Below are 22668 nucleotides of genomic sequence, written 5' to 3' on the forward strand. Positions count from 1 at the left end.
ACCCACATTAGACACATACATTCGAGAATCTCTATTTTTGATTTGAGTAGCTCTTGTTTTTGCACTGTTGTTGCACTGATGTGTGATCACGTTATTTCTAGGCTGATATTATAAGCGAGGACTTTTAATTGGCTCTCTGTCGACTATGTCTCCTTCTATTGTTTAGTTTTTGGTTAGCTGTAAGTTCTCCATAGTGTACTAAATAAATAAATAAAAAAACAAATTAATTAATTAAAACCAAACAAAGGTTTTCAGGACTGACGAGGAAAGAAACAATACACTCAGACCTTCTTGACAGTAATCGTGGTTTTAAAGTGAAGACCGTTACATTGTATGGTAGCTATGGTCACCTGCAAGCAATTAAGTACCTCCTCTCCGTAATAAAGCTATGAATAAAAAAAGCTAATTAGATTCATACATTTACTGTCTCTGCTCAATTAAGGTCTACATATGACAATTAAGGACTACCTTCATACCTGCTATGAGGCTTACTGTATTTTGTAAATCTTTTAATTCCATTCATAGAATTTCAAAGTGTAACTGTTATACAACTTCGCTATTTGTCCTAACACGAAAACGTAACAATTTGACCGATATACACTCCGTGGTCAAGGTGTTACTATTATTTTTATCATCGCAAAATATAGAGGGATGTCGTAAAACTATCGTCGCGGTTCAGGTGAACGGCCGCGCGCATGCGCCTCGTTCGCAAGATGGCTCCCATATATCCGTCATCGGGGTGCCTGATGCGCGCCAAAATAAGATTATTGGAAATTTGACAGAGACGAGCGCGCGCACTTTACGATCGACGCTAGACGGGGTTTATGAGAAAAGATGTGATGCCGATGACGCATGTAAGTGGTCCTTGGGTATTTCTGGACGCTGAATATTTTTATTAATTTCTGAGGGCACCTAGCCTATTCCCTCTGCCATGAACTTGTTCGTAACAATACTTTCTTATTTATAGTTAGAGAAATATTCCTCGACCGAATTTTACACACTCGCTACATCATCATCAAAATATGAAACCACGTGATGAAAAAAAAAATGCAGCGTGAGAGAGTGCCAGACTCCTCCACTGGTTAAAAAACCATCATGTTCCTTCTTAAGGCCTATATGTACCAGGGTTGCGGTAACTCTTTTGGACAAACCCACAGCCCCCGCATCCACTTTTTACCAGCAACAGAATAAGAGAGAACCGACCAACGGACGGAGAGAACACAATACATGCATCATCCATCATCATTTCTGTCGTAAGAGCCCACCGCTGACCAAAAGCCTGCCCTCATTCAGTAGCCTGCGTTCAGCGCCTGCTTGTGACCTCTTTGTCAGATCATTATATGTACCCACTCGTTGGTGGTCCTTCTTCGCTGGCTTTGCTACTAACTGATCAGGGCCCCGAAAAATGACGTAATCGTATGACGCTTAAGTAAAATTCTCCTAATTTTACTTAAGCGTCATACGATTCACGTTCGACTCGATTCGACTGAGATCCAATCCCGACTCGATTACGATTGAAGCGTATGTGGCATTCCGCTATTTTTTCTTTGAAATAAACATTTTTATCCTTTTCTGTCATTCAATAATGAATCATTTTGTCTGCAAATGATTTACGATTGCAAAATGATTGTACAGCAAACTACCGTATAGACCAAAATCACCAAAATAGCAGACCAATCGCACACCAATCAAATGTCAATCGAATACGATTGGTCTTTTATTAGTAGCAGAATGCCCGATATGGTTAAAACTGCTATTGCGATCATATTCGATTCGATTTCTATTCGATTTTGACAATATTAACTTAGGAGAATCGGGCCCCAGGAACCACTATGGTCTCCTTAGTAGGTACTCGAGAACTTTTCAGCCCCATCGCCATTGGTTCTTTATGCTTTAAAGTATGGCAGATCCATTGCCATTTCAACGGGTTTACTCTGGATTTATTAATTACGTCGATGATCCTTTTTCTTGACCGATTTGCTGTTTGATCGCTCAGAGAAATTCAGTTATCACGCCATTAGGAAAAAACCCTGTTTCAGTTATAACTGTTGATATGAGATACAGATGAAGTAACATCATCTCCACTGTTCTGTAGTGTAGTGAGTGAGTTCAAGTCAAAAAAAGTTCTCAATCGTGTTCTCAAATTGACTGGAATTATCTATATTTATGCGCCATCTATATTTTGTATCAGGAAAGAGCCAATAGGTAATATAACAGTGCCATCTTGTGTTACTACGTAAAAACCTATATTCTATAGAGCTGACATCTAGCTTCATTCGCAGTAACAAATCTAAAATTATTTGTTGGCAGAAAAATCAATTAGGTGCTACAATTCCATTTATTATAATTATAGGAATCTTAATAAATATATATGTTTTTTTAATTTTAAATTCCTAATCAGTGTTAAAAAATCTATAGCAACAAATGTATTTTTTGTACATGGCAACAAAACTTGTTTTCGCGAGAAAACTTGTGATAGCATCGTGAATTTTATTTTGATTACAAAATTGGTATGAAATTCGATAATAAGGTGAAAAATAGTGAATCATCATTATAAAGTAATTGTGTTTAATGTGGTCTATTAAATATCCGCCTTCCAAGTGGAGCTGCTAAAGAAATTGCTTGCCATGGCGGGCCCGTCCGACGGCGATCCCGACGGATGGGTCGAGTTCTGCGAGCGTCAGGCCAAAGCCGCCGCTCAGGACTTCGCCAAGGCTTGCCTGCAGTACGTACAGACAGGTACCAACGACGCCGCGTCTCGGCCGCAAGCCTCTCACAAGGACCTGCTGAAGAAATTCGTTGAATGTTTCTCGGAACAATTCGAGTATGAAATCGGCAAGCTGAAAGCTCTGCACAAGCTCCCTAACGGCACCCACACGGGACACGATGAGAGTGACTACTCCGAGGACACGGACTCGCCAAAAACGCAGCACAAGCCATTTTTCCGAAGGTTATCATTTAAAGGACTGAGACGCGGAAAGGGGTTATTTCACAAGCAACATTCAGACGAGGTGGAGCTCTCCTCTACTCTGAACAAGCACAACAAGACTAAATTAGCTAAGATAGTTGTAGAGTGTAGGAAAGAAGGATTGGTAAATTATTTAACTCCTGAGAGTTTGGAGCAGCCTGGAGGGCCGCAGAAGTGGGAGAGATGCAGGCTAGCGCTGGTGAAGACTGTCGGGGGCTACATGCTGGAGTTCTACTCCCCTCCTAAGGCTCAGAAGCCCCGCAGTGGAGTTTTCTGTTTCCTCATATCAGAGGCTCGGGAAACTACAGCGCTGGAGATGCCTGACCATGAAAATACATTTGTATTGAAGGTATTGTCTTTATTATTAAGTTGTATAATATTTGTCCTCCTTTTACATTCAATGATCAATTATATGGGTCATTCTAAGTTAAGAGGTAATTCGTTGTATGAAATGGCGGCACGAGTTTTTTTTTATATATTTTTACTTAAGTATACATTTTTAAATGTAAACGGCTACGTTGAAAACGTTTACAAAGGGGCCAGTCAATTTTTTGGGTTTATCTCGTTTTATAAGTGACCAGGGGAAATACACAATACAGGGGAGAGACAAGGTGTACAGGGGAAGATACTTCATGAACAGGGAAGAGATAAAAAATATAACAAGGTTAATTTTAAGAATCATCTTTATTTATTTTAATTATGAATTATTTATAATCAGACTTTTCATTTCTTAGCAGTCTTATGTGCTAGGTACAAAACATGAAAAACAATAATAAAAAGAAACAAAAACAAAAAATTCTCTTTTGAATAACAGTAACTTGAAATATGGAGAGAAAAAGCAAAAATTCGTAGAAGACGTTTAGCACTCCAAGATATAAGTAATGCTTTTGTAACACCACCATGTTCAGATAATGAAGGCCCACCGCCTCCTCAAAATATAAACAGGCGAACGCAGGCAGCACAGCAAAAGTCAACTTTTTTTTTAACGACGTCAAAAAGCATCAAAAGTCGCAGGCCTTTTATGTGCCAGGGCCGCGGTATCTCTTTTGAACAACCCGCAGCCCTGGCAGGCCTTGGCCCTACTGGGCCCCGCTGGGGATGCTGACATCTCTTTGAGGAGCGCGTGGAACAACGCGCGCCGCCGACACGGGTCTGTTGTCTAAAAATAGACATGAGCGATGAGCCACCCGAACTCACCGCTCACAGACCTACGCATACGGTGGCCGGGAGTCATCTCGCGACACCCGGCGCCCGTGGTGTCTACCTGCTCCAGCGCGGCGGCCGGGATGAGAGGTGCGAAACAGTCATGCTCGAGAAGGAGGCGACGGCATCCCATTCCCTCTCGCCCCGGACCATGGCCTGAACCAGGGCCGGACGCGAGAGGTCGCCGCCGCCTAAAGCCTCGACGAGGACCCGGCGGTGCCCTTCCCACGCAGGGCACTCCTGGACTGTATGGTCCACCGTGTCCTCGGGGCTGTCCGCACAGTGGTGACACCCAGGCGCCTCCTCACGACCGATTCGATGCAGGTACCTCTCGAAACAACCGTGTCCAGTGAGGACCTGCGTCATGCGGTACGTGAGGGCGCCGTGACTCCTCCCGAGCCACTCCTCAAAGAGGGGACTTACCGCCACTATGGTGGCGTGCCCTGCACTGGGTTGCGACAGTCGTTCCCTCCAGGCCACCATGAGATCGCGCCGGAGCTCCGCCCGCTGCTCGACAACTTGCCGCGGCAACGGAGTTCCCTCCCGGCCCTCCTGAGCCTCCTCGCGCCAGTAGTACAGGCGCAAGAAGACTCTCGCCTCCAGATCCCACGGTGGCAGTCTGGCAGTAGGCCAGCTGCTTCGCGGGAGATCGTGCAGCAAAAGTCCACTCGAGCAAGAAAAGCAAGAAACCTGAAAATAAAAAAACAAGCGGAAGAAATAGATCCACTTAAATCTGTGCAGTCCAACGCTACAAAAAAAAAACAAGTACAACGATGAAATACTTATCCGGGTCATTTTTAATTCTTTGATATCGTAATCGTTTGCTATCCTCTTCTTTTCAAGCCATTTTTCTGTAAATAAAACGTAATATTGTATTGTAAAGCTAAAATAAGCATAACGCCAAGTAAAGGATTAGAGAAAACTAGAAGTATTAATGGAAACGCGTAAAAATGTATCTCCCCTGGACATTAAGTATCTCCCCTGCCATCAAAAGAGCCAGGGGAAATACGCCAGGGGAGATACATTTTCGATAGAAATCTAAAATAGCCGTAAAAGTATTTCGCGCACGTCATTCACACACAAACATAACAATGTACACACTATTCATAGTAAATATTGAAGTATATGTTAGTATTTTAACAAAAAATTGCAATGTAAAACTTACCAGAGGAAAGACTGCATTCACATAACTCTTCTGCACCCAGCGAGTAGCGTGAACGAAATGGCCGACAATAAAGGCGGCGCAGTTGCTTATGCGCCGTTTACTGTTAACTTCACGTTACACACTATGCATTCAAGGTCACAACTTCTACAGACTAGGAGAGCAAAACTGATTTTTGAACGAAAACAAAAGACCAGGGGACGAGACACGAAACTCGGTGGACAAATTTCGGTGTTCATATTTTTTTTAAAGAATTGAAATAAAAGCACTTTTACTTGTAAGATACTATTACTAAGTTTACTGTCCCTATAAAATGAAAGAGTTTATAATAATTATTGAATTTTAATACATTCATAATTACTGATTTACAAATAAAGTCGGTTGGGGGACAGACCAGGGGAGAGACATTTTTCATATATTAGAGCTTATTGTGACTTAATTACGTACATTTCTGCAATAAATTTGAGTGACCACATAGGAAACATTTAGTTTTAAGTGATAAATAGGTTATTTGTAAAGTTTATTGAAAAAAAATGTATTTTTTTGTTGTTGCCGTCGAAAGTACTTCTTAACTTAGAATGACCCATATATTGTGATAACAATCCAATTAATTGGATTTATTTTAGTGTCATTCATAGGTAAATATGAATGATTTTATAATTTTGATGATTTTCCTCAAACTCAAGTATAGGTATTAATTTAATATTCGTCTATGACATTGCCCTTCAATAGTTTATTCACTGCTTTCTTGCTATCGCTCATTTAAGTTAATACATATAGTATTTCTATTAAAATATGTACAGTCTTCTTCCGAGCCCTTTTCCAACTACGTTGGGCTTGGCTTCCAGTCAGTGTGTTTAAAAGGAGCAACCCAGTTACTTGGGGTTTGCCTCTATTAAAATACATTACAACAGGTTCTTGTCATAATCTGGATTAAAATAATTTCAAACATCTGATTTTCTAATTTTTATTAAATAAATTACACATAAACAAGATAATTTAAATATTCCTAGAAATCCTTGCTTATTTATATTGCATATGGGAACTCTGTCCGTTTGTATGACTGTGCTGCTTTCACCCTAAAAGAACTGACTGATTAAAATACAATTTGATAAACATACAGTCTGTCAGAATTATTTATGCTGAAGTAGGAAGGACTTGGGTGGAACCGCAGGGCACCTGCTAGTCTTAAAAATTCAATAATAGTTATTATGGGATGCTTTATTAACACAGTCTTTTATACAGCTGTCACTGATATTATTTCTTACCATATAATAATATAATTGATTTCTATAACAATAAACATACCAAGGAGGCCATGTGTTTAATATCTAGGTCTACAGTAGGCCCTGTTAAGTGATTCAACCTTCATATCACCCAATAAGTTCTTCTAAGTTCTTACTGCAAACCTCTCCTACCTCTTTATGCTGTGCCCTACTGGGTCCATATTGTTTCTAATATATTGTTTAAACTTTATAAAAATACCACCTGTGTTACATATGGAACGCTAGTAAAGAATTGAATTGAATTGAATTCTTATAACAACACTTGAATTATCGTTTTAAAATTCCAGGCAGACAACAATATGGAATACGTAATAGAGGCAGCAGACGTAGACGATATGAAAGCATGGCTGGCTACGATCAAGTACTGTATGCGGTCGCCTCCTACCACGCAGCCGCCGCCAGACGCGCTGCCGGGGATGCCCGAGCCGGCGCCGCCCGACCTGCCGCCCAGGAGGGATCTCCCGCCCAGCACCAGCAATGTGGACTTGGCTACCGATACCCCTGAAGAGGCTGAATTAGGTAATTTTTAATAAACTTCTGTTAAAGGACTTGAAACAGCCAGATTTAAATTAATTTGTCTACTCTCTATTATTTTTTCATTAGACTGAAGTTTAGTTTAGCTATCTGATTATCCAACAGCCATCTACTACTGTTAACAGACTCCATTAATGTAATTTACACATTATGTGCGTTCAGCAAATAAATAAATTAAACACTCGACGAAATAATTAGCCTGCTGTGGTAATGTCCCATCTTAATAGGTTCGATGGAACGGGATAGTTGATGTGACGATGAGCGTGATCTAATAAAATAAAAACTACCTAAAATTAAATATGTCTGACCCACCTCTCTACCGAATCAGGCAACTTGAGAGCAAATAACTGGCTGAATTTATTTACAATATACAGTTGAAAACATACGCCGAGTCACAAGCCTAGTCATTGATCACATAGTGACTTCTTACCGATCAGTCTATTGTAAACTACGGCCCGGGATACTATAGTTTACGTTTTGTTTTATATCGTATTACTAATTTACGAGGAACACAACAGTTTGCAAAAATGTTAAGTACGTGTTTTATAGTGTTACATAATATTTACGTCACTTTCTCGTCGTCGACCAATCCTCACCTATCACCCCTTTCTTGAATGGGAAATCATCAGAAAACACATTTCTATTCCTTCTGGAGCCCTTTGAGTACCAGGACCACGGCAATTCTTTCGAACAATCCCGTACCCGGGAACTCCACCTGAAAAAACATAACTCTCATTATCCTTTTCTAATAACGTAGGTTCAATAGCAGAAGAAGCATGCGAGTCATCCTCTCGCGTGTCTCTGGCTGAATGGCCGTGGTTCCACGGCACGTTAGCCCGCGCGGCGGCGGCGGCCTGCGTGCTGGCGGGCGGGGCCTCGGGACACGGCTGCTATCTCGTGAGGCAGAGCGAGACCCGGCGGGGGGAGTATGTGCTCACGTTTAATTTCCAGGTAAGTTATAGCAAGATATTTTGTCATTTAAAAGTAGGTATCTATAATGTGTAACTTAGAAAAAAGTATCAGTGAAAGTTGACCGGCATTCAGCTGGACATACGATTGTATCTGACATACTTTGGAAGCCTACATACCTACATCCCTGAATGAAGTACGAATCTTTGAAAGGTTAGATACAGCTGTAAAATAAATTGCTTTAAATCGTATTTAGAGAGTGGGGGAATATTGCGGAAGCTACTCACATATTTCTTGAAAGGGCAATAGGGGGCCTCACCCAATATGACTAATTTAGTAAGAAAGCATCTATCTTTCCAGTCTTCCAATATTTCAATTCACGTACCACCCATTTCAGCAAACAATTTTATTTTTGAAGGCCTTGTATAAACTCTTATATCTCACTCCAGGGTCGCGCAAAACACCTTCGCATGACACTAAGCGAGACGGGCCAGTGTCGAGTCCAGCACCTCTGGTTCCCCAACGTCCACGACATGCTCGAACATTTCCGCGCCAACCCCATTCCACTGGAGTCGGGCGGCGCCGCTGACGTCACGCTCACCGAGTACGTCGTCTGCCAGGACAACCGCACACAAGTGAGCCATGCACAAATGGTTTCTTAGGCCTTTTGTATATAGAGCAACTTTTGTGTCAACGATCAACTTTTATTGAGAGTCCCATTTGATAATAAATAAATAATGAAATAAATAAATAAATAATCGGAAAAAACCTTTCGTGATGTACTCGGTCATTAGTCAAATAATTACTTACTACGGTTGAGTGAACTCAGGCAAGCACTTTTCGATAAAAGGTTGTAGATTTTTTCTTAATCGAAATACCGAGTTTACAGCGACCATAAAATATTATTATTACAAGTTTTTAAAATCTCATGGCAAAGTAACTATAAGTGCACAATCTCGTTTGATAAATAATAAAAATATGAAAAAAAGATAGTTGTTGCAATAGTTGCTCCATGTGCAAAGAGCCTTAGCTAGCTTTTTAGTGTATTCTCGATTGTTTATGAATAGCGTTGCAGGAATGGACAGATTTTTAATTTTTTGTGTAGATGGGTATAAAAATTGCCCACCAAATGAAGCAGCTAATGAATTCGTAAATAAACTCGATGAATCTGAAAATATACCACACAAATGGATCAACTATGAATAAGTTGTCCAGTCATTAATTACCAGTGATATTATATTTTTAACACAGCTGTCCTGCTTTGACTAATCTTAAATAGTACAAATTCTTGAGTTCGCAACAAAATAAACATTGGCAGTACAGTGTCTGAATGTTCAGCCGATGAATACCGAGATGCGATGTTGTTTGTAAACAATCGAGAATCGTCACACAAATCTATTCACTGATCTTCACTTGGTTATCGAAGTCGATCACAAACAATCACACAGATTTATTAAAGAGGCATATTGACCCACCGAACCTTACCGCTATAAGCTTTAAATACACAAAGAACAATTAATAAGGTTCACAAGCCAATTTTATAATGTAATTATATTTGGCAATATACTATTTCTGTCACTTAAATCAATAGGCCATTGGAACTAAGATTTGTTTTAAAATGTGTTCTAAACTTTTTACATAAGGCCTACTTTTGATTTAAGGAAAATGAGGCTCAATACTGCTCTATGCCCTTTAAGCTTAGCAACTGAAGCTCTATGGCATCATACCCAGTGTGGGTAGTTTATTCAGTACCATGCTAACTTTGAAGCATGAAGTTATATTTATGCATCGAAATGTTTTTGTAATGTTTCGCCTTCAAGTAGCGTTTGTTCATATTTTGTTGCTATTGATGTTGTTAGTATGTAGCTTGTAGTTTTATTTGCTCAGCATTGTTTGTTCTCATGCTCACTAACGGCCCACGTCTTATATTGATTATTATATTAATTTAGCCATGTCCTGGCTAGATGTACTTTAAAGAAATTGAATCTCGATTTATGTGCCAATTACTTTCTAAAAGAAATGATGATATTAAATCACCTATTTATTTTAAAATATTTGATATATTTTAATGATGATTTTATCAGACGCGGGCTTGTCAGTGAATCACTTGTACGCATTAGAAAACAATATTAAAATAGAATAAATAGTCTATTAAACGAGTTCGCCAATCTTTGCCAATACATGGTGACCATGCTTTAATTTAAGATGGCTACGTCTTATAGCTTTAACGAGTAGCTCTTATGTACGTAAAAGATTTTGAACATGATTATACCGAACAAGTTTAGGTTTATTTACGTCTGTATCAAACTGCGATTCCTGTACGTGCATTTTATTTATTGATGACAATAAATGTAAATTTATTTATGTCATATTTAAAAGATTTAAAAGATAAATAAAATTATCATATTATTAGGTGTATACTTAAGTGCCTATATAGATATAGGTGTAAAGGAATCACAATGTTCTATTGAATAATCGCATTTAAACTTAGTTCTTATTGTATATGTAGTTTGAAACAATATCGTTTGCATTTTCAGTGGTTTCGTTATGAAGCTAACAAAAATGCGAGTTATGTAGGTATCTCTTAGTATGCCCTTTCTAGGGCTTTAAAAGGAATACTTTGGTTCTAGTTCCAAGAGTAGGTAGCACATTTTTTTTTTCTTATTTTGTAAAATAAATTTCCCTTGGCCCTTATCGCCTGCCAGCAATTTAACTTTTCACTAAATGTTCCTAGTAATTTAATGAGATACTCTTATTTATTAATACTTACGAGAAATTGCAGCAAAAAAAGTATTCGTTTGTGAAATCATGGCAGTAAAAAAGTATGTGAGGAGATACAATGTTATTTAAATAAATAGTTTTACGCTAGGGCCGAATTATTCCTTTATTGTTGAAGAATTTATTTATCGTCATAACTCGAGTTTGATCAAAATGACTGTTAATATAATGTACTAACAATGGAACTTAGAATTATAATTTATATTGTTTATAATTTGTACAAAATCATGTTCTTCCGAGCTTTAATTTTAATTTCTTGGTTGTAAATTTTTATTATTAAACTTTATTCTATGGAATGGCTTTGTTTTTTATTTTGCTGTGTTTTTTTTCTTCGTTTTTGTCTGTGTGTTGTGTTGCAAGCATACTCATTTATGGTAAGTTTTTTTTTTATATTTATGCTTTTATGTATTGCTTTTAATTGTATTCGTTGGCCGCGTAGCTGTTGATGTACATACGATAGAATTCAGTAGTGCTTTCGAACTAATCATTTGCTACGAAGACGAACTTTTTCGATGACCATAACAGCCTCCTTGGCCACTTCTACTATGACCAATCTCTATGAAACAAATCCTCTTTATCCAATACTGATGCGAGCTCCATGGTGCAGTTGGAGGTGACGCACGGCAGCGACGTGCGCATGCGCCGCGCGGAGCTGGAGGCGCTGCTGGCGGCGAGCGGCGCGCACCACGACATCCGCGCCGTCGACAACCAGTACACCTTCGTGTAGCACGCGCGGCACTGTGGAGCGGGGCTGCTGGCCACGGCTCTCTGCTGCAACGAATACTTCGGTACTGTACCTCATTTTGTATGAACTAGCTCCAACTTCACCGAAAACAATCATCCGTTTCTCTTGTAACGACTGCTTACTTTGAAAATAACGTGAAAATTAATGGTAAACAGTTGGATTAAGGGAACTGAAGTTTATGTTGTCGGTGAATTTAGGTCTTTGAATATTTTGTATGCAATTGTTTTGGGTAGTTGATATCAATAATTGTATGACGTTAAAGTCTACGTAACGCGTTACAATTAACACAAAAATAAGGATGTTACGTAGATGTGACGAAATATACTAGACCTATTTTTAATCAGCACGCAGTTGGCCATAAACGTAGGCGGAGCAGTAGCAATGCAAAATTGACTTTATTTTTACCTCCAAAGAGTTCATATTATCTAATAAATCTGTAGAGAAGTCAATTCTGTACATTAAATATTTTTCCAAAATAACTATCGGGGGGTGATTAGTGATCGATACTGATGCCAAAAATGCAATCAGTAAAATTTTTGTCTGTCTGTATGTTCGTTATGGAAACAAAAACTACTTGACGGATTTTAATGAAACTTGGTACAATTATTCCCTATACTCCTGGGCAGGTTATAGGGTACTTTTCATCACGCTACGATCAATAGGAGCAGAACAGTGAAGGGAAAAGTTGGGAAAACGGGAGAAGTTATTCCACTTTTTTACCTTCCGTCGCGTGTGCAGGCTTAATGATTAAAACTACACAGAAACCATGTATGACGGAAATGTTCTCCTTAAAATTATGTAAAAAATATCTGACGACAGCATATGTCAAACTTTTATGGTTGGCTCACAATAACACGTGTAACTCTCGATAGCTTAGCAGTTTGGAGCTTTCTGTATTACGTTTATAATACCCTCACGCACACTAATTTTTAAAAAGTAATATTATTTTTATATTATTTTGAGTGTATCGCGTTCATTCGTTGACATCGGACGCGTTTGCACTGTTCGCAGAAATTATTTTAATTTCGTGCCGAGCGCGGCGTCAGCCGCCGCTTATTTTGATACCATGCGTTCGGAAGAACTCGTGGCGAACGAGGTCCTGGCGTTCCTGCAGTACCAGCTGGACGTCATGGATGAGGTCAGTGTGACCCAAATATGCACCTCGAACTTCACCGAGGAGGAGATACGCAGCGCAAAGAAGCTGTTGTACGAGTCGCTGCAAATGGCAGACCGAATGCCGACCCGCAGGCGAGATGAAAAGGGAGAGAGGAGTCTTCAAGACACCATAAGGCTGTTGAAGGAGACCGACCCGGACGACGTGCCAACGTTTGTGGCAAAGGACTTGCGGAAGCTGCCCCCGGTCACTTTCGATCACGTCGACGTCACCAGGCTGTTAAAGGACATCACGAGTATGAGGTCCAGCCTGGTCGAGCTGCAATTGAAGCTGGAGGCATCACAATCCACCATCGGTGATCTACGTAGCGAGGTAGCAGAATTGCGAAACTCTGTATGTAGGTCACACGCGCATGCCAACAGCGACAACACACGCCACGGACAGGTCAACGCATCGCCGCAACGCGCCGAGTCAGCAAAATTGCACTCGTCGCCTGCCGTCGCCACTACTAGTGATGCGTCACCGTGCCCCGCCCTCCCCGCGTCCCCTGCCTTCGGGACGCCGACGAATGTAAGCACGTCTAGGCTTGGACGTGTTTACTCGGATGCCGTAAAGCGAGATCCCGTCCAACGGCCACCTAAAGCTACTGTGGCGATACAAAATCAGCCCGAAGGAACCCGAGGCACGGTACAATCTGTACCATGTAAAGGGAAAGCTGATGCAGATGGTTTCGTCAAGGTGGAGAGAAGGAAAAAGAAGCCATCTAGCCGAAATCAATGCGGAACTGCGTTGACTGGTCCGAACATGCTGCTGCGCCCCGCAATACCGACGACGCAGCTGTATGTTTCGCGTTTACATCACTCCACGAAGGTCGAGGAGATCGTGGAGTATATACGAGTCAAGACGAACTGGACCTTAAGAGTCGAGAAGTTGGAGCCGAGACACAATACTAATTTCAAGTCGTTTGTGGTACGTGTGCCGACTCAACATCTCGACATGTTCCAGGAACAGTTTTGGCCGAAAGGTGTCGTTTTCCGGCGATTCCGCGGGAGGCTACGCGACACCACGCAGTGCAACACGACACCGCCTATTCGTGTAAACAAATAGAATTGATGATTGTTTTTTATTTTTGTATGTATTAGTTTATAATTATTTTAATGTTATCTGTGTATTGTATTTTCTATGGGCCCTAGTTGCCTGAATTAAAGGAATAAATAAATAAAAAAAAAATAAATAAAAATAAATTACCTATATGTAAAAAAGAAACGCCAACGTTATACATGAAATACAGAAATAAGCCATCGCGCGTGAATACTGAATCATGCTATAAGGATTATTTTTGTGCAACGGTCGCCGCGCTAGACGCGGCTCGCGGCGCGGTAGCTGCGCGAGCTTCATACAATATTTGGCTGTTGATGCGATTGATGCGAATAGACGTTTAGAGTGTTCAACCTTATTGACCGACAATAATTGATATTGATAAACCTTGCAGCGCGACTTTAAGTATTTTTTTATTGTTAACTGTCTTTTGTTACAAATTATTAATAGTTTACGTTTTATTTCTTTTTAGGTGAAGTAAAATCTAAAAGTAGTAGGTTCGCAAAGATTTAGATAATTAGACTGGAGTTTATTATTTCTCCCTCCCAAAGTCCGAATTTAACGCGGACGAAGTCGCTGGCAGAAGCTAGTACCTATTAAAATCAATGGTGTTCATAATAAGCGACGTCATGACTTTGTCATACATTTTAAAATAATATTTTGTCATACATTTCGACAACAACTTATACATGTTCATCTATTGTTTTTGATATCAAATACCCAATAAGGTACAGTATATCGAGACTGATGGTTTAAGATTGTCATTATGTTTGGACGGAGTAAGGGACTGATCACAACTCCTCAGACAGTTTTTGAAAAAGGTTTATGTGAATTAAGTAGGTTCATGTTCAATGCAAGGACTTGAGAAGGCTATGTTCTGACAAGTGTTTGTTGACCTATAAGAACTTTTTTGTATGTTTGTGGTAAATAAAATTTTGTGACTTAAACCATGTGAAATTACCTTTCCTGTGGTGTTTGTCACAAAATAAATGGACTAAAGACTTTCAACTGATGACTAGAAACATATAAATAAGCCTTATAGAAGGTATCGTCCCTAACTCTATTAGAAAGTATAAGTATGTGTATTTATCTAACACACTTATTTCTACCTAGTATTTGTACCTAATTTAGGTATTTATAAGCACAAAGTGAAACCGGGTAGTTAGGTTGTATTACGAATGCTGGTTTACTCCACAGTATGAATATAGGAAATATAATATTAATTCTGTTTAGCCGATGTAGTTCATTGTCAGTGTCTGACGAAAGTAGTGTATAATTTGTGGACTGTGAATATAGTTTGTATAACATAACTTTGCAGTCCATCATGAAATGTAGCTATGTGTTAGTTTAAAGCAAACTTAGTACCAGCCAACTCAGGCCGTAGTTATGTAGGTCGGATCCTATGTCATAAAGGAAGAGATTTTTGCTACTGGATTGTATTATAAGTTTGTAGTTTGTATAAGGAGTTGTGCAATTTATTTGAAGCAGGAATCTGACATAACTGTATGCGGCCTGAATATTCCGCAATTATTTATTTGTGCAATAGGTTTAGTATATTTATTCTAGAATTAATTTCTTTGTACGTCATTATAAGGCTTAGCCAAATCTATGTTACATATTAAATGTACTTAAATTAATGTTTTAGATGTTAAGTACGAATGTATCCTACACTGCCAAACTGCCCCTTACTATAGTTCGGCCATTCAGAGAATGCGTTCCTGACACGTCGCGATTGAACTGACGACGTAACTACATTCATTGATTATTGATATAATAATGTTGTTTTAATGCTCCTCAATTGTTAAAACGGTAAACAACCAGCAAAAATATTTTTATCGTAACTGCAACGCCATTGCAAAGTTACGTCGTCAGTTCAATCGCGACGTGTCAGGAACGCATTCTCTGAATGGCCGAACTATAGGTGAATTATCAACAATGCAATTTTAGAAAAGATAGTTGCTGCGCTTTGAAACGCCAAATACTTGAGCAATATCTTGTAATATAATATTCGGCTGATTTTGTATCTGCATATTTAGCACATTCAAGAGGCTTTAAAAACTAAACCAAGAATCTATGAATACAGGGGATAGTCTGATTGTAATAATAAATAGATAGGTGGAATATATCGTATTATAAATTTTCCATTTGTCTAGTCAAATAGGTATTGCCAACGACCGATTGAAATCTGGGAAATGTGACAGATCGAAAACTAAGTACATACTTAGCTAGAGTAGAAAATAAGGGTTTTTGGAAAAATTGGCAGCATGCTGAATCGTTTTGTACTTTGGTATTGTAAAGAGAAGGTCTTGTATATAAATTCTTAGTAAATCTGTTTTCCGATGCGATGTAACGAAATATAATCAACGGATGAGGACTAATAGAATCGTCTACTGATCATATAAGTGTGTAAAGAATGATCGTATCGAAAAATATACTGTTAAGAGATAATAAAAAAATGCTAGATGTTTATAACCAGCATGGCATAGTCAATTTTTATATTGACATTCTAATACAAGCCGTAAATGTTAACTGAATGTGTAATTTGTATATCGATATTCGCGGAGTGACGAACTTTTACGACCGGTTATATTTATTTATCGTTCGGTCCTTCGAGTCAAGCAGCTGATGTTTAGAATAAAATTAGTATATCATTATTGTCTAAAATTAAATGTTGTTGGAATTGATAACGATCATTATAAGATATTAACTCATTAACAAAAATTATATAACATGTTTGTTGGTTTTTGAAAAGTGCGTCACGCTAAATTAAATTTATCTTGGAAACGATGTAACTAGACTTAAGTAGGCTTAGATTGTACGTGAAAAAGCCAAGCTAAGTCGTATTGACAATTTATTGTATGTACTCATAACAGTTCAACCAGTGTAAACTTAACAAACATTCCTCTAAGTTGTATGTAATTTTTGGAGAATGAAATATAGTCATATATTTTGCAATTTGTTTTTTATTTATAAAAATATCCTTAGAACCTAAATAACAGAATTAATCGTCAAGTAATGGAACAATATAAAATTCGGAAAACATTTGCCTTTGGTCTTCTTTTTCTAACTTTAACTGGAGTAGCATAAGGCCATTTGAGCTGCATCTTAATACAACCTGCAACGAAACAAAGTGACACTCAGTGATTTTATTTAAACTGTAAATAAAATGACTTCCTCAAGAAATTATCATAGTGTACAAACCTTAGTAGATATCGCGAGTGCCTTCATAATGGTTCGTATGTGATTGAGCTGGTACCTCAACGTGACAGGTGATTCACAGCTAAAACTCTGGACCATGTCTGAAGACTTTGGCATGTCAATGCATGATCTATCCTGAAAAACGATTTAAAGGTAAAATATACTCTATAGACATGCATTTAGCTCCTGCCCCGGAAAGGCTTAAAAAGTGTACGCTAGTGCACTGGTGATATTTTAAGACAATTACTATCATTTTTAACCATTCTTGGCCGAAAATGGTTTTCGCTTATCGAACAGAGTGCCTAGTGCGAGTTTTGCAAGTTATTTTTTTCGATGCGAAGATTATCCATTGAATCACGTAGCACTTATATTAGAATTGTTTATTTAATAAAGTATGTAATTGGTCATATAACACTCCAGCTCACTTTTGCGAGTGTAAGCATTATTAACCAGCAAAATGAATGAGCATGTAATATCTAAATCATGTGACGTAGCATGCGACTCTTTATTCCAATAGATTTATAATTACGTATCGAGTTGTGAACGCTCACAAAACTCGGAATCAGCACTCTGATGACTGGTGTATTGTATCATGGTTAGCAGGCCACCTGTCATCTAATGCTAAATCTATGTCATTATGAAGATTTTTTAATTTAAATGTATCAAATGAACACATGAAACTAATCTTTAATGCAATGTAATATGTTAATCTCACCTGCATGCCATAAGTAACAATGCTGACATTAGGATGGTCAGGTGACAGGTTCAGCTCAAATACTTCACAGGATCTCTCCAAGTCAGCCAGCAGACATAAAAAGGCGGGGGCCTTCAGCACAAGCTTGGCAACTTCTTCAGCATCCTCATCTCGGAGCTCCAGGACAGAGTCTGCAGTTTGTGTTGATATCTCACAATCCGTCATCACGTTGTGAACAGATTGGGGTTGCAATCTGAAATGCAATCAAATATTTGGAAACATATATAAAGCTCTCAGTGGTAGTAAGAATTAAAACATTTAAAATCTCTTCAATATTGAAGAGATTTTAAATTATATTCTTATTAAATTATACTTCAAGTCTACACTTACACTAGCAGTAAAGGTGACCCTTCACCTCTGTAATACATTTTCAAACTGGACTCTTCACCAGAACCAAATATGTTCAGACATTCTGATAAGACTGCTATACTGATCTGAAATAAAACAACATAATTATTATTAGGGAATACATTAAACTAATTAATCATACTTTTAGTGATAAAACTTTATTTCCTTTGTTCCTTGGTACCTATACAAAAAACAGATTAACAAGTTCTTGCAGAAGAGCAGTCATGTGTTGACTCACCTTGAACATAACATCAACATCATCTCTAACATGGTACTCAGTAAAGTTATCTGACGGTACATAGGCAGATGCTTGCACACACTTGCCTTCTTCCACGGTCAGCTTGAGACCCTCTGGTAATGCACAGAATACTGCATTCTGAAACATTTAAAAAATAAATATGAAGAAGTTTGATTTAAATTGGTATAGATATGAAGAAAGCTGAGCTGCAACCACTTCAGATGTACTTTTTTCATAGAAAATGGACTGTAAATGTGAGTAAATATTACCTCTTGAAACTGTATAGCCTTCAACAAGCTGCACAATGTTTTCCCAGAGTCCATAGAAGCTGTGAAATAGTACTGTGAAGTTCCTTCATCCATGATTCTCTTCAATATTGTACATAGAACGCAATAACATCAGGTACTGATCCCCAGTTACCTCGTGGTCAGTAATCCTGCCTAATATTTGTGCAATTCTCGCCGCCAATACGTGCTTACAAAGAATCTGAGCTTTCCTTTCAATAACTTGATGTTTAAACGATCGGCAAGGGCAGAAATTTATGCGCGGGAAAACCCTGTAACAGCGGTCGTTTTCACCTTGAATCTCTATCAAAGTTCTAATTTTATTAGCGGTTGTGTACGCTACAAAAGTAGGATATTTTTCTAATATGTCTAGGGCGCGTTCAAGCACTGCTCCGAAAACTGCATGTAGAGACAGCAAATCCTCGTCTAGCACTGTTAAAACAGGAAATACACATTTTTGATAGTGATAGACGAAAAATAGAACATTTTAGAATTACTTCTTTATCTTAACCAACTTACGTTGTTTGTTTTCCGATTCTTTAATGCGATTTTCCACTTGCAGAAGAACACAATCAGCTAAAGCCGGTATTTTGGACGATGAAGAAGTGCTCATAATTCAATATCTTTCTTCGCCATACGACTATATTGTTTTATAGTTCACAAAAAAAGTTATGACGTTGTTGTTTTCAATGAATCTTTGGAAATAGGAAATAACTTTGCCTGAAAAGTTTTATTTTGCAGTTCCAAAAAAATTACAAACATTTTGAAACTTTCAAAATGAATGAACGGAATGAATGAAAGTAAGTTAACCCAGGCCATAGACGTAATATAGTAAACAGGACTGCGCACTTATACCCAAAAAACGAGCCGAGTGAAGCAGATAGTACGGAGGCCGTCTGTCCCTTTGTAATAGGGTGACTGAGATTAAGCTATGTGTGACAAATCCGAATTTGCTAATTGAAGTTTTAACTTACGCAGTTTATTACGTTAAGATACTAATATAGGCTTTCATAATTAGTGGGAATTAGCAGTATAAAAACAGGAAGATTCGAAGTGTAGACTGTTTTTTTTTTTTTTTTTGCTTCACATATAGACTGCTGAGCCATTTATGTCGCTTTGATTTACGGAAATGTTATTATTAGCTAACCTGTGGAATGATATATTGCAACCAATATAGGATTCACTTTTACAAGTATAAACGCAACACTTTTTCACTATCGTCCTATTGTTAATTGTATTGTCCTAATTTTTCAGTCAGAGAAATCGTACCTTAATATAACTTGTTTGCAGATTTTCATTTTTAGACTGTACTCACTCACTTTGTTTGTCAATGTCAAGTTATATGGAAAAGTCAGTCAGTCAAAGTCAAATTGGAAAATCTTCGGAAATTGCGAAAATCCTCACGAAGTGTTATTTTTATCGCTAGCGTTTATTAGAATGGGATTACTGACAATTTAATTGCGACATTAACAATAAAAAAAATACTTTGGACCAGGCTTCCCGAAAGGTTCGTGAATATTATAAGAATATCATTAAATTGTTATTATTTTAACTTGAAATAATATCGCGGGGTGCGGTTTCAGGTGGCTTATGAGGAACTATGCCGGAGCATTTGGAACTTCAACACCTTGTGGACTTGTCGGCGGGAAGCGGCGACGAGACACTGCCAAATCTCCTTGAAAACAAGCGACCACTGATAAAAAGATGTCCGTACCTCGGGCTAATACTCGCGACGTTATCATCTTTGTTTTTCTCACTGTGCTCGGTCATCGTTAAGAGCCTGGTCAACATCGATCCCATGCAGCTAGCCATGTTTCGCTTCATTGGTGTCCTACTACCAACTATACCTATAGTGATATACACAGAACAACCTGTATTTCCTCAAGGGAAAAGGGTCCTACTACTATTGCGGTCTATTGTGGGCACAGTAGGCTTAATGTTAAGTTTTTATGCTTTTCGGAACATGCCATTAGCTGATGCATCAGTCATAGTGTTTTCAGTTCCTGTCTTTGTTGCATTGTTTGCTCGAGTGTTCCTAAAAGAACCATGTGGTATTTGGAACACAATATCCATTATACTAACTCTTATTGGAGTGATACTAATTACACATCCACCATTTTTGTTTGGCGATGACCCAGGAGCAGAGCATAACCAGAATTACAATAGTCTTAGAGGTGCAGTGGCTGCTTTCATTTCAACCATATTTGGGGCTAATGCTTATGTTTTGCTTCGAGTGCTCAAAGGGTTGCATTTCTCAGTAATAATGACAAACTTTGGTGCTATCGCTATTTTACAGACCTTGTTTTACTCTTATGTGTTTGGCGTGTTGTGTATGCCTATTTGTGGTACTGAAAGATTCCTAGTTGTGTGTTTGGCACTGTTTAGTTATTTGGGACAGATATTGTTGACTATGTCTCTGCAAATGGAGCAGGCTGGCCCAGTGGCTATTGCTCGATCTGCTGACATTGTATTTGCGTTTCTCTGGCAAGTCATGTTTTTCAATGAGATACCAAGCAAGTTTTCTGTTTGTGGAGCCATTTTAGTTTTAAGTTCAGTGATGTTAGTTGGTCTACGTAAGTGGGCACTTGCTCTGCCCACAGACTCACAATTGAGAAGTAAGCTTGGTGCACTTGCACGATAAATAATACTCTATTGACTTTCACTTGCTTAATTTTTATTGCCACATTAATTTTATCATTGGGTAATAACTTGATTTTCAGTTTTGAATGGCTCAGAAGCACTTGAGTGCATGTATTTTGGAAATTAAATCTGTCTCTCCCAACAGACAACCTTTGACTATAGTACAGTATGCTCTTTTTGAGTGTACGTACTATTTATTATTTTAGTGTACTTATTCTCTCTGCACAACTGCAACTACAAACATACACATATATTCCTATGTTAATGTTCACTAGTATCAGTGTTTCATCCAGTTCTGTACATATAATTTTAAAGTGTGTAAGAGCCGTTTTGTTAACACACACCTTAACAGTCTACAAACAGTAGTGAGTTTTGCTTAAGTGCTTTAAGTATGGTATAAGAATGGACAGAAACAATAACTATTATAAATTGTAATATTTAAGTATAACCTTTTCACCCTAAAAGACTGTTTAAGTAAGTCCACTCGAACTTGTGTTGTGTGCATTGGCCTCTATTTATCGATTTGTCTAGTCATTGTGTTCTTCATCGGCTTTAATAATTTAGTCCTTATATTTATTATTACTGTGATTTGTTGTTCAAATATCATTGTTACTAAAAAGCTTCATATTTAATCATACTCTGCTTATACATATTTATTTGTTACCTATAGTGTGCCTATTGTTATCACTCTCATATGATCTCTAAATGTCTACATTTCACAGTTACATATCACCCAAAGTTATTTATGTTCATTCAAATGTACTCTTATTTTAATAGAAGAAGTCCATTTACAATTTTGAACTATAACAGTATTATTTTGTGAAGAAATTAGATATTTATTCTCATTATCATCTAGTCATGTGTAAGTACTAGTCATTTTAATCTAGATAATTATGTTTTGTTAATAGAATAAAAACTGATATTTTTATAAAATTAAATGCATCTGATTATTTTCTGTAATATTTCTCATCTGTAATCAGGTAGTTATATAGTTAACAACTTTCTTGTGTTTAAACTTAATTCAAAAGTTGAACTAGTCTTTAATATTATAGATATGGCACAATAGTGAAGCATAGTTTGTTAAAATAATTTATGAATAAATCCATGGAATGTTTGTTCACATGTACCTAAATGTAGGTAATAGGTAGATACAATCAACACATCTGAGAAACATCAGTTTATAATGGTTTTAATGCCAAGCTTTTTATAGTTTGTTGAATGTATGCATACAAATACTTTAAAAAATGTTTAATGGCAAAATTGGTGTTGTTGACTGTACATAAATTGATTGGATTGTGATATTTTTACTTCTAGTCATAAATACTATGTACACTGCTTAATTTAATAAATATAATGTTCAATATATGGAATTATTAATGCATGACCATAACTTTTATTTGCTTTCTAGA

The 22668-nt window shown here is 37.9% G+C and overlaps 4 protein-coding genes across 5 annotated transcripts; 3 read left to right on the top strand and 1 right to left on the bottom strand.

Annotated features, from left to right (window-relative positions):
* The first annotated feature begins 2426 nt into the window (after positions 1–2426).
* Positions 2427–12074, top strand: LOC124639376 (SH2B adapter protein 1). The gene is made up of 5 exons (XM_047176708.1): positions 2427–3317; positions 6907–7138; positions 7911–8104; positions 8512–8697; positions 11448–12074. Exons 1-5 carry the CDS (start codon positions 2628–2630, stop codon positions 11565–11567), a joined length of 1422 nt encoding a protein of 473 aa, XP_047032664.1. The 5' UTR covers positions 2427–2627; the 3' UTR covers positions 11568–12074.
* Positions 12075–12552: 478 nt separating this feature from the next.
* On the top strand, positions 12553–13806 carry LOC124639685. Its single transcript, XM_047177129.1, has one exon. It carries the CDS (start codon positions 12652–12654, stop codon positions 13804–13806), a length of 1155 nt encoding a protein of 384 aa, XP_047033085.1. The 5' UTR covers positions 12553–12651.
* A 2936-nt stretch (positions 13807–16742) lies between these two features.
* LOC124639686 (cell cycle checkpoint protein RAD1) lies at positions 16743–19404 on the bottom strand. 2 transcript variants are annotated; one of them, XM_047177130.1, is made up of 7 exons: positions 19139–19404; positions 18605–19051; positions 18336–18473; positions 18080–18183; positions 17711–17942; positions 16999–17130; positions 16743–16912 (listed from the first exon to the last, which is right to left on the bottom strand). In XM_047177130.1, the coding sequence occupies exons 2-7, from the start codon at positions 18695–18697 to the stop codon at positions 16799–16801; spliced, it is 813 nt and encodes a 270-aa protein (XP_047033086.1). In that variant the 5' UTR covers positions 18698–19051; positions 19139–19404; the 3' UTR covers positions 16743–16798. The 2 variants fall into 2 exon arrangements, with proteins under 2 accessions (XP_047033086.1, XP_047033088.1); XM_047177132.1 differs by having other exon boundaries at positions 18605–18891; positions 19139–19231.
* Positions 19405–19964: 560 nt separating this feature from the next.
* LOC124639765 (solute carrier family 35 member G1) lies at positions 19965–22640 on the top strand. The gene is made up of 2 exons (XM_047177233.1): positions 19965–20126; positions 20203–22640. Exon 2 carries the CDS (start codon positions 20220–20222, stop codon positions 21258–21260), a length of 1041 nt encoding a protein of 346 aa, XP_047033189.1. The 5' UTR covers positions 19965–20126; positions 20203–20219; the 3' UTR covers positions 21261–22640.
* Positions 22641–22668: the final 28 nt, after the last annotated feature.

Source organism: Helicoverpa zea, chromosome 19 (genome assembly GCF_022581195.2).
Source record: "Helicoverpa zea isolate HzStark_Cry1AcR chromosome 19, ilHelZeax1.1, whole genome shotgun sequence".
Classification (NCBI taxonomy): Eukaryota; Metazoa; Arthropoda; class Insecta; order Lepidoptera; family Noctuidae; genus Helicoverpa; species Helicoverpa zea.

What these genes read in the sequence shown, in the direction of transcription:
- LOC124639376 (XM_047176708.1), top strand. Translation starts at nt 2,628, where the DNA reads ATGGCGGGCCCGTCCGACGGCGATCCCGACGGATGGGTCGAGTTCTGC. An exon ending in CCCTGAAGAGGCTGAATTAG is followed by an intron (nt 7,139 to 7,910) that starts GTAATTTTTAAT and finishes CTAATAACGTAG; the next exon opens with GTTCAATAGCAGAAGAAGCA. An exon ending in GCCAGGACAACCGCACACAA is followed by an intron (nt 8,698 to 11,447) that starts GTGAGCCATGCA and finishes TCCATGGTGCAG; the next exon opens with TTGGAGGTGACGCACGGCAG.
- LOC124639685 (XM_047177129.1), top strand. Translation starts at nt 12,652, where the DNA reads ATGCGTTCGGAAGAACTCGTGGCGAACGAGGTCCTGGCGTTCCTGCAG.
- LOC124639686 (XM_047177130.1), bottom strand. Translation starts at nt 18,697, where the DNA reads ATGGATGAAGGAACTTCACAGTACTATTTCACAGCTTCTATGGACTCT. An exon ending in GGGTCACCTTTACTGCTAGT is followed by an intron (nt 17,943 to 18,079) that starts GTAAGTGTAGAC and finishes ATTGCATTTCAG; the next exon opens with ATTGCAACCCCAATCTGTTC. An exon ending in TTGTTACTTATGGCATGCAG is followed by an intron (nt 17,131 to 17,710) that starts GTGAGATTAACA and finishes ATCGTTTTTCAG; the next exon opens with GATAGATCATGCATTGACAT.
- LOC124639765 (XM_047177233.1), top strand. Translation starts at nt 20,220, where the DNA reads ATGCCGGAGCATTTGGAACTTCAACACCTTGTGGACTTGTCGGCGGGA.